Consider the following 12,818-nt stretch of genomic DNA (forward strand, 5'->3'; position numbering starts at 1 on the left):
TGTTTTGATTTCCTTTGGTGTATTTTCTATAGATACTTTCTTTGAGATTACTATGGGGACTACAAATAGCATCTAAAGTTATAACAATCTAATTTGAAATGATATCAACTTAACTTCAATTGCATATAAAACTCTACTCCTACACAGCTTCATTCCCCACCCCCATTTTATATCCTTGATGTCACAGATTACATCTGTATCCATTGTATACCATAAAGCTGTAATTGTTTTTCATACATTTGTCTTTTAAATTCTTTGGAAAATAAAAAGAGGAATTATAAACCATAATTACAGTAATACTAGCTTTTATATTTGCTCATGTATTTATACTAGAGATCTTTATATCTTCATCTGGCTCCAAGTTAATGTCTAGTGTCCTTTCATTTCAACCAGAAGGACTCCTTTTAGCATTTCTTATAGGGCAGGACTATTGGTAATGAACTCACTCAACTTTTATTTTTCTTGGAATGTCTTAATTTCTCCCTCATTTTTGAAGAACAGTTTTGCCAGGTATGTAATTCTCAGTTGACAATTTTTTTCTCTTTCAGCACTTTAAATGTATTATCCCACTGCCTTCTGGGCTCTAAGGTTTTTGCTGAGAAATTAGTTGATAATATTATTGAAGATCCATTGTATGTGATGAGTTGTATCTCTCTTGCTGCTTCCAAGATACTGTCTTTGTCTTTCTAGGGTTTTGGTTGTAATGTGTCTTAGTGTGGGTCTCTTTGGGTTTATCCTACTTGGTATTCATTGGGATTCTTGGATTTGCAGATTTGTGTGTTTCATCACATTTGGGGACTTTTTAGCTACTATTTCTTCAAATAATCTCTCCACCACTTCCTCTCTCTCTTCTCTTTCAGAAACTCCCAAAATGTGTTTATTGGTTGGCTTGATCCTGTTCCACAGCTCCCTTAGACTCTGTTTATTTTTCCTATTTTTTTTCTTTCTGTTCCTCAGACTCAATACTTTCAGTTGTTCTATCTTCACATTTACTGATTGTTTCTTATGCCTGCTTAAATTTACTGCTGAACCCCTGTAGTGAATTTGTATTTCAGGTATTGTGATTTTCAACTTCAGAGTTTCTGTTTGCTTCTTTTAAAAAAATAATTTATATATTTTGGTTGATATTCTCATTTTGTTCATGTATTATTTTCCTGATTTCCTTTAGTTGTTTGTCCATGTTTAACTTTAGCTCTTTGAACATATTTAAGGTGATCATTTTAGGGTCTTGGTCTAGAAATTCTGATGGCTGGGCTTCCTCAAGGACAGTTTCTGTGGATTTATTTTGTTTACTTAAATGGGCCATGTTTTCCTGTTTCTTTGTATGCCTTGCAATTTTTGTTGTTGTTGTTAAAAATTGGGCCTTGGAAAAAACAGCTACCTCTCCAAGTCTTTGCAGACTGACTCTGTGCTGGGGCTGTTCCTCATAGATTAGCTGGGCTTACTCTGAGCCTAGGGATCAGCCCAAGGTGAAAATTTAAAGTCTTCTCAGTTCTTTTCTGAGTATACATCTTGCATAGGCCTGGATGGTGCTTTCTCAGTTACACTGTATATACACACAGCTGCTTTTTTTTCTTCTTTTTTTGAGACAGGGTCTGGCTCTGTTGCCCAGGCTGGAGTTCAGTGATGCCATCATAGCTCATGGCAACCTCCTCTTCCTGGTCTCAAGCCATTCTCCCACCTCAGCCTCCCAAGTGGCTGGGACTACAGGCACACACCACACCTGGCTAATTTTTATATTTTTTTGTAGAGGTGGCATTTCACCATGCTGCCCAGGCCAGTTTCAAACTTCTGAGCTCAAGCGATCTGCTTGCCTCGGCCTTTCAAAGTGTTGGGATTACAGGTGTGAGCCACTGTGCCTGGCCACAGCTGCTTTTGAATGTCTTAATTTCCCAAAGAATCTTACCCAGTTTCTCCTTATGATTTCATATAATTTATTGTATGTCTGCATACATAATCTCTTGCTCCAGGCTTCCATGTGTCTGTAGTCTCCCTGTAGCTTTTATGAGCAGTGCCTGGCTCTTTTCCTGCCTGAGATTAAAGTTAGGCAAAACAGACACCAGTCGTTTAGTCTACCCTCAGAGAGGCTGGAATGTAAGTAAGCGTGCTCTGTTCTCTCCAGTTGGTAGAAGGGAAATAGGAGCTGAGATGCCACCTTCTTCAAACCAAGACCACTGATGTTTCAGGGAGAGGGTGGGGCAAGGGCAAGTAAGACAGCCACAAAACTATTTTCCTGCCACTTTGAAGGTGACTTTGTCTTGAATTGGTGTTTATAATGGTTATAAACCCTGGGTTGATTTCCAGAGCTCCTACAAGTTTAGTTCAGCCAGTTTCTGTCCTTTTTTTTTTTTTTTTTTTGAGTTGGAGTCTTGCTCTATCACCCAGGCTGGAGTGCAGTGGCTCAATCTTGGCTCACTGCAACCTCCGCCTCCCAGGTTCAAGCTATTCTCCTGCCTCAGCCTCCCAGGCAGCTGGGACTACAGGCACGCACCACACTACCCGGCTAATTTTTGTATTTTTAGTAGAGACAGGGTTTCACCATGTTGGCCAGGATCGTCTTGATCTCCTGACCTTGTGATCCACCTGCCTCAGCCTCCCAAAGTGCTGGGATTACAGGCATGAGCCTCCGCGCCCAGCCCTGTCTTTTTTTTTTTTCCAATGTTTTCATGGGAGAACAAGAACTTAGAGCTACCTAGTCTGCCATTTTGCTGATGTCACTTGATATAAATCAGTTCTTAATGAGATATTCTGAGGGCTATTTTTATTCAGAGGAATAACTAATACTTTCTATCTCCTTGGTGATGGAGTATTAGAGTTAAGTGGAACTACAGTAGGTATTTGTGTTTATTCTGACTGGAAGTGGTTTAGTGCAATGAGCAAGGGCAGGAACTTTGGTGTGGATACAAATGAGTCTTAGATTGCCTTCTTATTAGAAAGTTATTTTCCCTTTTCCAATACCAGTTTTATCTTCTGTAGAATGGATATAATAAATGTTAGGTGGTTGAGAGGATTCAACAAAATGATTCACCTAAAAAAATACTTATAAAGTACTCAATACGTATCAATAATTTTATGGAAATATTTAATATGTCTATTGTATACGGCTCTACTTACTAGTGGCCACACGGATTCATGACCACCCTTTAGTCCGGGCATCAGTACAAATTATTTTTTCAGTAGCTACCAAGAGTTTTCTGAATATTTTTACCCAGTTAATGTTTTAAAGTCCATGTCTCTAAGTAGGGATTTTGCTTTCTAAAACTCTTCAAGAATTATAAAGACCCCATTCTCCATGATGTGATTATTTTACATTGCATGCCTGTATCAAAACAGCTCGTATGTCCCATAAATATACACACCAACTATGTACTCACAAATTAAAAATTTTAAAAATTAAAAAAAATTACAAAGACTAAAAAGATAATACTATTCAATTCTAGCTAGCAAGAGTCTGGTGAGATGGGTATTCATACAATGTTGATGGAAACTGAAATTGGTATAACCTTTCTGGAAAGCAAAATGGACCTGTGTGACAGCAGCCCTAAAAATGGTCATGCCCTTTTACCCAGTCAGCCTATGCTAAGGGGTCTAAGGAAACCACCAGAGATGTAAAGGAAAATTCAACCATCATCCATTTACTCATTCACTTAACAAATATTTGATACCTGCTAAATGTCAGGTGTTAATTCTAGACTCTGTGATCAAGACCAGCCTTTGTCCTCAAGGAGTTTTAAATGAAAAATTAGAAACACTATTGTTAGCGGTGGAAGTTATCTGAGTTACCGGCAGCAAATCCGTATGAGTCTGCAGCAACCTCAGTTCTTGCCTCCTCGGAAGAAAGAATTCAACTGAGGGGCATACGACAGAAGAAGAAACTGAGGCACGTTTTAGAGCAGGAGTGGAAGTTTATTAAAAAGCTCTAGAGGCCGGGCGCGGTGGCTCATGCCTGTAATCCCAGCACTTTGGGAGGCCGAGGCAGGCGGATCACGAGGTCAGGAGCTTGAGACCGTCTTGGCTAACACGGTGAAACCCTGTCTCTACTAAAAATACAAAAAATTAGCTGGGCGTGGTGGCAGATGCATGTCGTCCCAGCTACTTGGGGGGCTGAGGCAAGAGAATGGCGTGAACCCAGGAGGCGGCGCTTGCAGTGAGCCGAGATCGCCCCACTGCACTCCAGCGTGGGTGACAGAGGGAGGCTCCATCTCAAAAAACAAAAATAAAAAGTAAAAGACAAAAAAGCTTTAGAGCAGGAATGGAAAGAAGGAAGAAGGTAAAGAACACCTGGAAGAGGGCCAAGTGGGCATCCTGGAGGTCAAGCGCCCCGTTTGACCTTGGACTTTTCTACGCCTTGGGTTTTCTACGCCGGCCTACTTCTGGCATCTTGCATCCCATTTCCCTTGATTCTTCCCTTACGGTGAGCTGCCCACTTGCACGGTGGCCTGCTAGCACTTAGGAGGTGAGCATGCGCAGTGTATTTACTGGAGTCCTAGGCATGCTCAACTGAGGCGTTCTTCCCTTTTCCAGTGGAATGCCCCCAGAAGCTCATATACCAGTTAAACTCTGCCATTTTGCCTTTTAATGGCCATGCTTGAGCCCACTCGCCCAGTTCCTGGGATTTTTTTTTTTTTTTTTTTTTTTGAGACAGAGTCTCACTGTGTCGCCCAGGCTGGATGGAGTGTAGTGGTGGCTCACTGCCACCTCCGTCTACTGGGTTCAAGTGATTTTCCTGCCTCCTGAGTAGCTGGGATTACAGGCGCCCGCCACTATGCCCGGCTAACTTTTGTATTTTTAGTAGAGATGGGGTTTCACTATGTTGGCCAGGCTGGTCTTGAACTCCTGACCTCCTGATCCGCCTGCCTCAGCCTCCCAAAGTGCTGGGATTACAGATGTGAGCCACTGCGTCCAGCCCAATTCCTAAGATCTTATTGGGGAGCTGCCAATCACCCCCGTTACAGGTGTTTTTATATATAGGGAAACTGCCTTTCCCTGGTGCTGGCTACAGCCAATTGTTAGGTTTGCAAGGCAGCATGACAACGGTCTGAGCATCACCTGATGGTCACCTGACTTTCCTGGTGGGGTGTAGGGGGAGCCCTCTCCTGTCCTTCTCATGCCTGATTAGCTACCTGCTGTAATACCATGACTGTGCGATAATAGAACATAAGTCAAAAAATTATGTTCATCCATAAAGTAGAATATTATGAACCTTAAAAATCATGTTTTGAAGAATTATTAGTACAATCAACATTATGCTGATTGCATAATGTTATTTTTAAAAAACAAAAGCTTTATTTAGCATAATACCAATTTTGTTAAAAGATAATGCATGCAAATCAAAACCACAATGAGATACCATCTCACACCAGTTAGAATGGCAATCATTAAAATGTCAGGAAACAACAGGTGCTGGAGAGGATGTGGAGAAATAGGAACACTTTTACACTGTTGGTGGGACTGTAAACTAGTTCAACCCTTGTGGAAGTCAGTGTGGCGATTCCTCAGGGATCTAGAACTAGAAATTCCATTCGACCCAGCCATCCCATTACTGGGTATATACTCAAAGGGCTATAAATCATGCTGCTATAAAGACACATGCACACGTATGTTTATTGCGGCATTATTCACAATAGCAAAGACTTGGAACCAACCCAAATGTCCAACAATGATAGACTGGATTAAGAAAATGTGGCACATATACACCATGGAATACTATGCAGCCATAAAAAATGATGAGTTCATGTCCTTTGTAGGGACATGGATGAAATTGGAAATCATCATTCTCAGTAAACTATCGCAAGAACAAAAAACCAAACACCGCATATTCTCACTCATAGGTGGGAATTGAACAATGAGAACACATGGACACAGGAAGGGGAACATCACACTTCGGGGACTGTTGCGGGGTGGGGGGAGGGGGGAGGGATAGCATTGGGAGATATACCTAATGCTAGATGACGAGTTAGTGGGTGCAGCGCACCAGCATGGCACATGTATACATATGTAACTTACCTGCATATTGCACACATGTACCATAAAACCTAAAGCATAATACTAATAATAATAAAAAATAAAAAAAAATAAAAATAAAAAAAACAATAAAAAAAATTAAAAAAAGATAATGCAAATAATTATACAGAAAACAGCTGAAAGGAAATATACCAAAATGGTAATAAGGGTTATCTCTGGTTGATGGGATAGTGATTTTTAGTTTTTCTTTGTATTTTTCTACACTTAAAAAATGTTGCATAATAAGCATATGCTACATTTATAACTAGAAAAATGCTTATTTTCAAAGAGAGAAATTTAAGGCTAAAATGTTTGCAGTGTGCAAGGAAAATGAGAGTTATTTTCCAGTGTTTATAGTGGGTATTCCATCATCCTAGGGGTCAAGGAAGGAGAGGCCTTGGGGAGGTAAGAGTAAATAAGAAAGACAGCCTATTTTCTGGTTGTGTGGTCTCTTTTTACCTCCCTTCTGCTTGGCATAGCATACGACCCATCAATAAGAGGCTGATTTGCTGAAAAATCACAGGAATGCATCCTTCTCTCACTGGGTATTCCTTTTTCAGAGGTGTCGGGGTTTGGGGGGTGACATTCCTTTTGTACTGCCTTGCAAATGCCATCTTTGTTCATATAGCAGACCACAATGCACTATCATTTCCTTTCTAGGGTTTTTTCTTTTTTCAATTTTGGGTGGATGCTATTAGAAAATTCTTATCTTTTTGCAAATATGAGAGTTGTATGATTTTTATTTTCAGCGAAAACTGAACCACCTAAGATTTTCAGTGTGAAACCAGTTTTGGGCATCAAACGAATGATTCAAATTGAATGGACAAAGCCTGAGTTGGCACCTGTTTCATCTGATTTAAAATACACACTTCGATTCAGGACAGTCAATAGTACCAGCTGGGTAAGTTATGCTGTTATAATAATATTCCTATTAGAGGCTCAGAGGAAAAGAATCATTGACAACTATTGTTGACCTGGAATCACTATTTCACTTTTTACATTAAGAATAGAAGAGAGACATTGCTAAGTACTTCTCCTCCCAGTTTTCCATTTTTCCATCTGGACCTTTTAGATTGGAAGAGTGTTCTACAATAGGCATTTTTGCCTTCTGAGTGCAGGGACATAATAAAGAGTGAGAAATTTACTTCTGCATTATATCCAAGTTTGTGTCTGGCTATGTTGGCTACCAGAGAGTCTATGGTTTGGCCATTTTATTTTTTATTTTTCTGACCTTTTATAAAATCATGAGGTATAACATACATTGGGAAAGGTGAACAAAACATAATATTACATTTAACAAATTATTATTAAGTCAGTGCTCATGTAGAAACCACTGCGGTCAAGAATAGAACATCTCCAGGATGCCAGAGCCCTCTGCTTGCCCTTTGCTCATGACCTCCTTTAGAGCTATTACCCTGATTTTCATGGTAATCTTCTTTGCTTTCATTTTTTACCATTTAAGCTTGCATCACTGAAGAACATAGTTTAAGAGACTATGCCCTGTTTCCTTGAGTCCCAGGATGAAGAAGCGCCCAGTAGAAATAGAGGAGGAGTATATAAAGGGAATCCATATATTTTGTATTTTCTAATGTTTGGCTTCTATCTCTCAATATTGTGCTTTTAAGACTTATTCATGCTATATAATGCTGTAGTTTATACATTTTCATTGCTGTGTAGTATCCCATCGTATGAATATGATGGAATGGTGGCTTTGATTTGCATTTACCTGACCTTTAATGAAGTTACACACCTTTTCACATGTTTATTGGCCCTTTGGATTCCTTCTTCTGGAAGTGCTGATTTAAGCCTTTTGCATGTTTTTTCTATTGGCTGGTCTGCCTGATTTTTCAATTGATTTGTAGGCATTCCTTATATATTCTATTTATGAGTCTTTTATTTGTTACATGTATTGCAAACATCTTTCACTATGTGGCATGATGTTTCACTCTCTTAATGGTGACTTTTGAGGAACAGTCACTTAATTTTAATATGGTTAAAGTTTTATCAGTCTTTACCTTTATGCTTAATGCCTTTTGTGTCTTAGGAAATGTTTTCTTACCTCAAAGACAAGAAAATATTCTGCAGTTTCCATCAATGCAGCCTGAAATTGTATCACCTTTTTGTAATCATCTCATATTTATTGCCTTTTTATAAATTTTAGACAGGGTCTCACTCTGTTACCCAGGCTGGAGTGCAGTGGTGTGATTGCAGCTCATTGCAGCCTTGAACTCTTGGGCTCAAACGATCCTCCTGCCTCAGCCTCTTGAGCAGCTAGGACTACAGGCATATGCCACCATGCCTGGCTGATTTTAAAATTTTTTTTGTAGTGTTGCCCAGGTTGGTCTCGAACTCCTGGTCTTAAGTGATCCTCCTCCCTCAGCCTCCCAAAGTTCTGAGATTACAGGTGTGAGCCATCATGAGCAGCCACATTATTGACTTTTAATCAACTATTAGCCAATTAAATCTTTAAGACTTCTTACCTCCTGAACACTTGCTAGTAAAACATACCTCTACTATCTTATCATTTGTTGATTTTTAACCTAAGTTCAGGTGTTTTATTTATTCTTATTGAATTTCTTCATGTTGGTCTTATCTATCATTCCAGCCTATTTAGAATCCTGTTTGGTCACCCAAAACTTATGATTAACTTTTTACTTTTTAACTTTTCAGTATCCCCAGGTTTGATAACACTTCCTTCTATACCTTTATCTAATTATTAATAAAAATGGTGACTACATCAGAGCCCTGTGGTAAACCAGTAGAAACCATCCAGAGGATCAACCCCTCCTTTGGATATGGTCATTTATTCAGGTTTCTATGAATATACCTAATTACCACTATCATCATTCAGCCTACTTTTTTTTTATCTTGTCCAGGAGGCTATCATGTGACCCTTTCCCTTGTGGAAACCCATAGACACCCTGTTTACTGCAGCATCCTCTGCTTGTCTGGAACTCTTTCAGAAAAGCATTATTTGTCCTATTGATGCAGAATTTTTGCTCCTTAGTTCAGCTAAATCTGGGTTCTTGTGTCAACAGGAAAAATTAGGCATGTGGACACATTGAAGGGTGAGGAGAGAGGAATTTATTGGGCGAAAAGGAAAAAAGAGAAAAAAACTCTCAGCAAAGCGAGATGGGCTCCTGCTAACAGGCTACCACCTCACAGACTGAATACCAGGCCACCACACAGGAGCTGAAGAGGCCAGGCTCCTTCCCCCCTGCACAAAGCATGAACTTCCCGTGGCTCCACCCCATTCTCCCAGTGCACAGGCGGGTCCCCAGTCTGTTGTGGACATGCGCGGACAAGACCCTGGGCAGGTTTCCTCATCTGCACAAAAGCATCTGATGTGAACACTTGGGCAGGTCGGAGATTCTCTGGGAACCCCCCTTATCTGCCTTCTGCTTCTATCACTGTGTTCAGAGAGATGATAATGGCCACTTCTCCCCCTAGCTTCCTTTCTAAGCCAGCTCTGGAACCATTCTCTTTGAACCTGCCTACATGGAACATTAGATTCATTAACTGTAGTTTGGGGAACCCCTAAGCAGGGCAGTCCCCAGCACAGCACAAGCTCCTCTTCATACCACATGTCATGGTCTCTGTGAACCTGAGAAACTTCTGGGATAATCTACTGGCTATAAACCCTTAATTCCTTCTATTTGGCTGAGTGCAGAGTCACTACAGCTCCTGGGATAGGATTCAACAAGAAAAATAAACCAGGACCAGAGTCCCTCTGGAAAATTAGTATACCGCATATAACACTAAGTGAGGGCAACAAGTATAAACTGCCTAACCCTTGGCATCCTGTACCCTGTCTCTTTGACAAACTCACCCACATCTGTACTCATCTTTGCTTCCTGCCAGTCCCGAAGGTAAAATGTCCTGCCTCCTGTTTTCCTGGAGGATGCAGGAAGGAAGGTGGAAGTCTGTAGTACTCTTTCTCTCTCCTTGCTTGCTTGCTTTTTTTTTTTTTTTTTTTTTTTTGAGGTGGAGTTTCACTCTTGTTGCCCAGGCTGGAGTGAATGGCATGATCTTGGCTCACTGCAACCTCCACCTCCAGGGTTCAAGTGATTCTCTTGCCTCAGCCTCCCAAGTAGCTGCGATTACAGGCTCGTGCCACCACACCTGGCTAATTTTTTGTATTTTTAGTAGAGATGGGGTTTCACATGTTGGTCAGGCTGCTCTCGAACCCCTGACCTCAGGTGATCCACCTCCCTCAGCCTCCCAAAGTGTTGGGATTGTGGGCGTGAGCCACCATGCTTGGCCTTCTCCTTAGCTTTCAAATACAAGCAGTTATCCTCAGTTGCAATCCTAGCTAAACCCAACTCTGCTCTTCCCAACCTTCTATCAAAGATTTCCATTGTTGATGGAAAAGGGTCCAAATTATTAACTCTGTGAGACCTAGCCTCTGCCGACCCCTTCACGCTCTTGCTCTTGCCTCTCTGGTCATTCTGAATGGCTTGTTTCCCTTGCATCATGTTCTCTCACTCTTTCTGTGCCTCTTCCTAGAACACCCTCTGCTTTTGCACCTCTCCTGCCCCAATCTCTTCACCTTTCAGAACTCAGGCCTGACATATTTCCTTCTGAGGGCCTGGGCCTGGTCCCTCCTCTGCATGCTTCTGTCATTGCACTTAACAGCAATGCATTTCAACTTTCTCTTCCAGTTACACTGTAAGTTCTTCAAATGCAGGGACCTTAGTTTTCATCTGTTTTCCCTTTGCCTGGTGCATGCCTGTGCTCAATAAATATTTGTTTAAATGTAGCCATGTAAAACTAATGCTAAAATTCCAACATGTCCATATAGCAAGACCCATATTTGTATGATACTATGAGTAACAGAGAGCTTCCTTATACTCCAAATTATTTAATCCTTGCAAATATCCTGTAATTGAGGCCTTGCTATCCCCGTTTTTGCAGATTAGGAAATCAAGATGTTGAAAGCTTAAATGATCCATTCAAGATCACAGGGCTTGTAAGTTGCAAACCTAAGCTCAGGTTTTCTGTCTCCCAGGTTTGCCATCCATGTGACCATACCTCAACACCCTCCAGATTCTTCTGTGGCCCTAGTCTAAAGGGTTTGCACCTTTATATAATAAAGCCATGTGAGCCTCTTAGGAAGGGATCTCAAAACTATTTTAAGAATTTGATTTATGGACTGGGTGCAGTGGCTCACGCCTGTAATCCCAGCACTTTGGGAGGCCGAGGTGGGTGGATCACCTGAGATCAGGAGTTAGGGACCAGCCTGGCCAGCGTAATGAAACCCTGTCTCTACGAAAAATACAAAAAATTAGCCGGGCATGGCCGGGCACGGTGGCTCACACCTGTAATCCCAGCACTTTGGGAGGCCGAGGCGAGTGGATCACGAGGTTAGGAGATCGAGACCATCCTGGCCAACACGGTGAAACCCCGTCCCTCTAAAAATACAAAAATTTAGCCGGGTGTGTTGGCAGGCACCTGTAGTCCCAGCTACTCAGGAGGCTGAGGCAGGAGAATGGCATGAACCCCGGAGGTGGAGCTTGCAGTAAGCCGAGATCGCCACTGTACTCCAGCCTGGGTGACAGAGCAAGACTCTGTCTCAAAAAAAAAAAAAAAAAAATTAGCCTGGCATGGTGGTGCGGACCTGTAGCCCCAGCTACTGGGGAGGCTGAGGCAGGAGAATCGCTTGAACCCGGCAGGCAGAGGTTGCAATGAGCCAAGATCGTGCCACTGCACTCCAGCCTGGGCAACAGAGTCAGAAAACACACACACACATACACACACACACACACACACACAGAATTTGATTTAGGTTTTGTATCAGAACTTCTGACTCATCTATTAAGACAAACACTTTGGGTGAATTAGGATTTGGAACAAAGCATAGATTGTTAACAGCGAACCTGATGAAGCTAATTAATATTTTGGTAGGGTTCCATTGCCTGTGCAGAGTTGGGGAAGTTTTGGATCTAAGCCTGTATATAAAGGATCAATTGATCCTGGATCCTGTCAGGGCCAGAGGCACCTTGGCTGGACAAAATAACAACGTAAAGGAGCCTTACAGGTGCCTTGATTAAAAGACTGAGCAGCGGTTTCATCTTCTCTGAGGCCGGGACTGGGAGGAAGAGGCTTCTGTGGCTGCATTAGGCAGAACTTTCTGAGTATGAACGTGTTGAGAACCACTACACAGGCTGAGCATGTGCTAAGGGTACAACAAAGCAGGAGGAAAAATTGAAAGGTTAAAAAGAAGAATATTATATATTTTTTAAAGCATGACAAGTAAAATAGAGCTTTATTAGACTTCCTTACACTTGCTGTATGGATTAGTATTTTTATTTTAAATTACATATGGAGGGCACCATGTGGTTGGGCCTTTCCTGGCAGTCTTAATCCTCTTCTAGTTGGATCCCTAACTAACAACAGGTTGTCTCAAGTTACTCTCCACAACCCTAGTCTGCCGTCACAGCATCTCCAGGGCCTGTTTGAAGAGGATGCTCAGGGAACCTGGGATTTAGCCCCCAAAGTGTCATTGCCTCTTCTTGTTCCACCTCTGTCTCACGAGGCTGGGAGTTCCAAAGTCCATCTGCGGCTGTCAGCTTTCTGCCATAGACACATATCCTCCCTCTGCCCAATTTCCTTAAAGCACAGGAGCTGCAATTAGGTACTAATTTTCATGGCTGGGACATAGATGTAAGTAGTATCAGGACTTCCTTCTCTTGCAAGATCCATGGGACTATGCTGTGTGCATACTAGTTAAATAGACATGCCTATTAGTGCAGTTTATTTTTTATTAATCAGCTCAAAATAAGCTTTATAAACCTTTAGGTTTTGGGTTTTATAAA

The 12,818-nt window shown here is 41.6% G+C and overlaps 1 protein-coding gene across 2 annotated transcripts in view; it reads left to right on the plus strand.

Annotated features, from left to right (window-relative positions):
- The window catches only part of IL31RA (interleukin 31 receptor A), a 71,968-nt gene that overhangs the window by 25,576 nt on the left and 33,574 nt on the right, over positions 1-12,818 (plus strand). For both annotated transcript variants that reach the window (XM_054487991.1, XM_054487990.2), the window contains exon 5: positions 6,753-6,904. In XM_054487991.1, the coding sequence (XP_054343966.1) occupies positions 6,753-6,904 (152 nt within the window). The remainder of the gene's footprint in view (positions 1-6,752; positions 6,905-12,818) is intronic.

This window comes from Pongo pygmaeus, chromosome 4 (genome assembly GCF_028885625.2).
Source record: "Pongo pygmaeus isolate AG05252 chromosome 4, NHGRI_mPonPyg2-v2.0_pri, whole genome shotgun sequence".
In the NCBI taxonomy this organism is placed as follows: domain Eukaryota; kingdom Metazoa; phylum Chordata; class Mammalia; order Primates; family Hominidae; genus Pongo; species Pongo pygmaeus.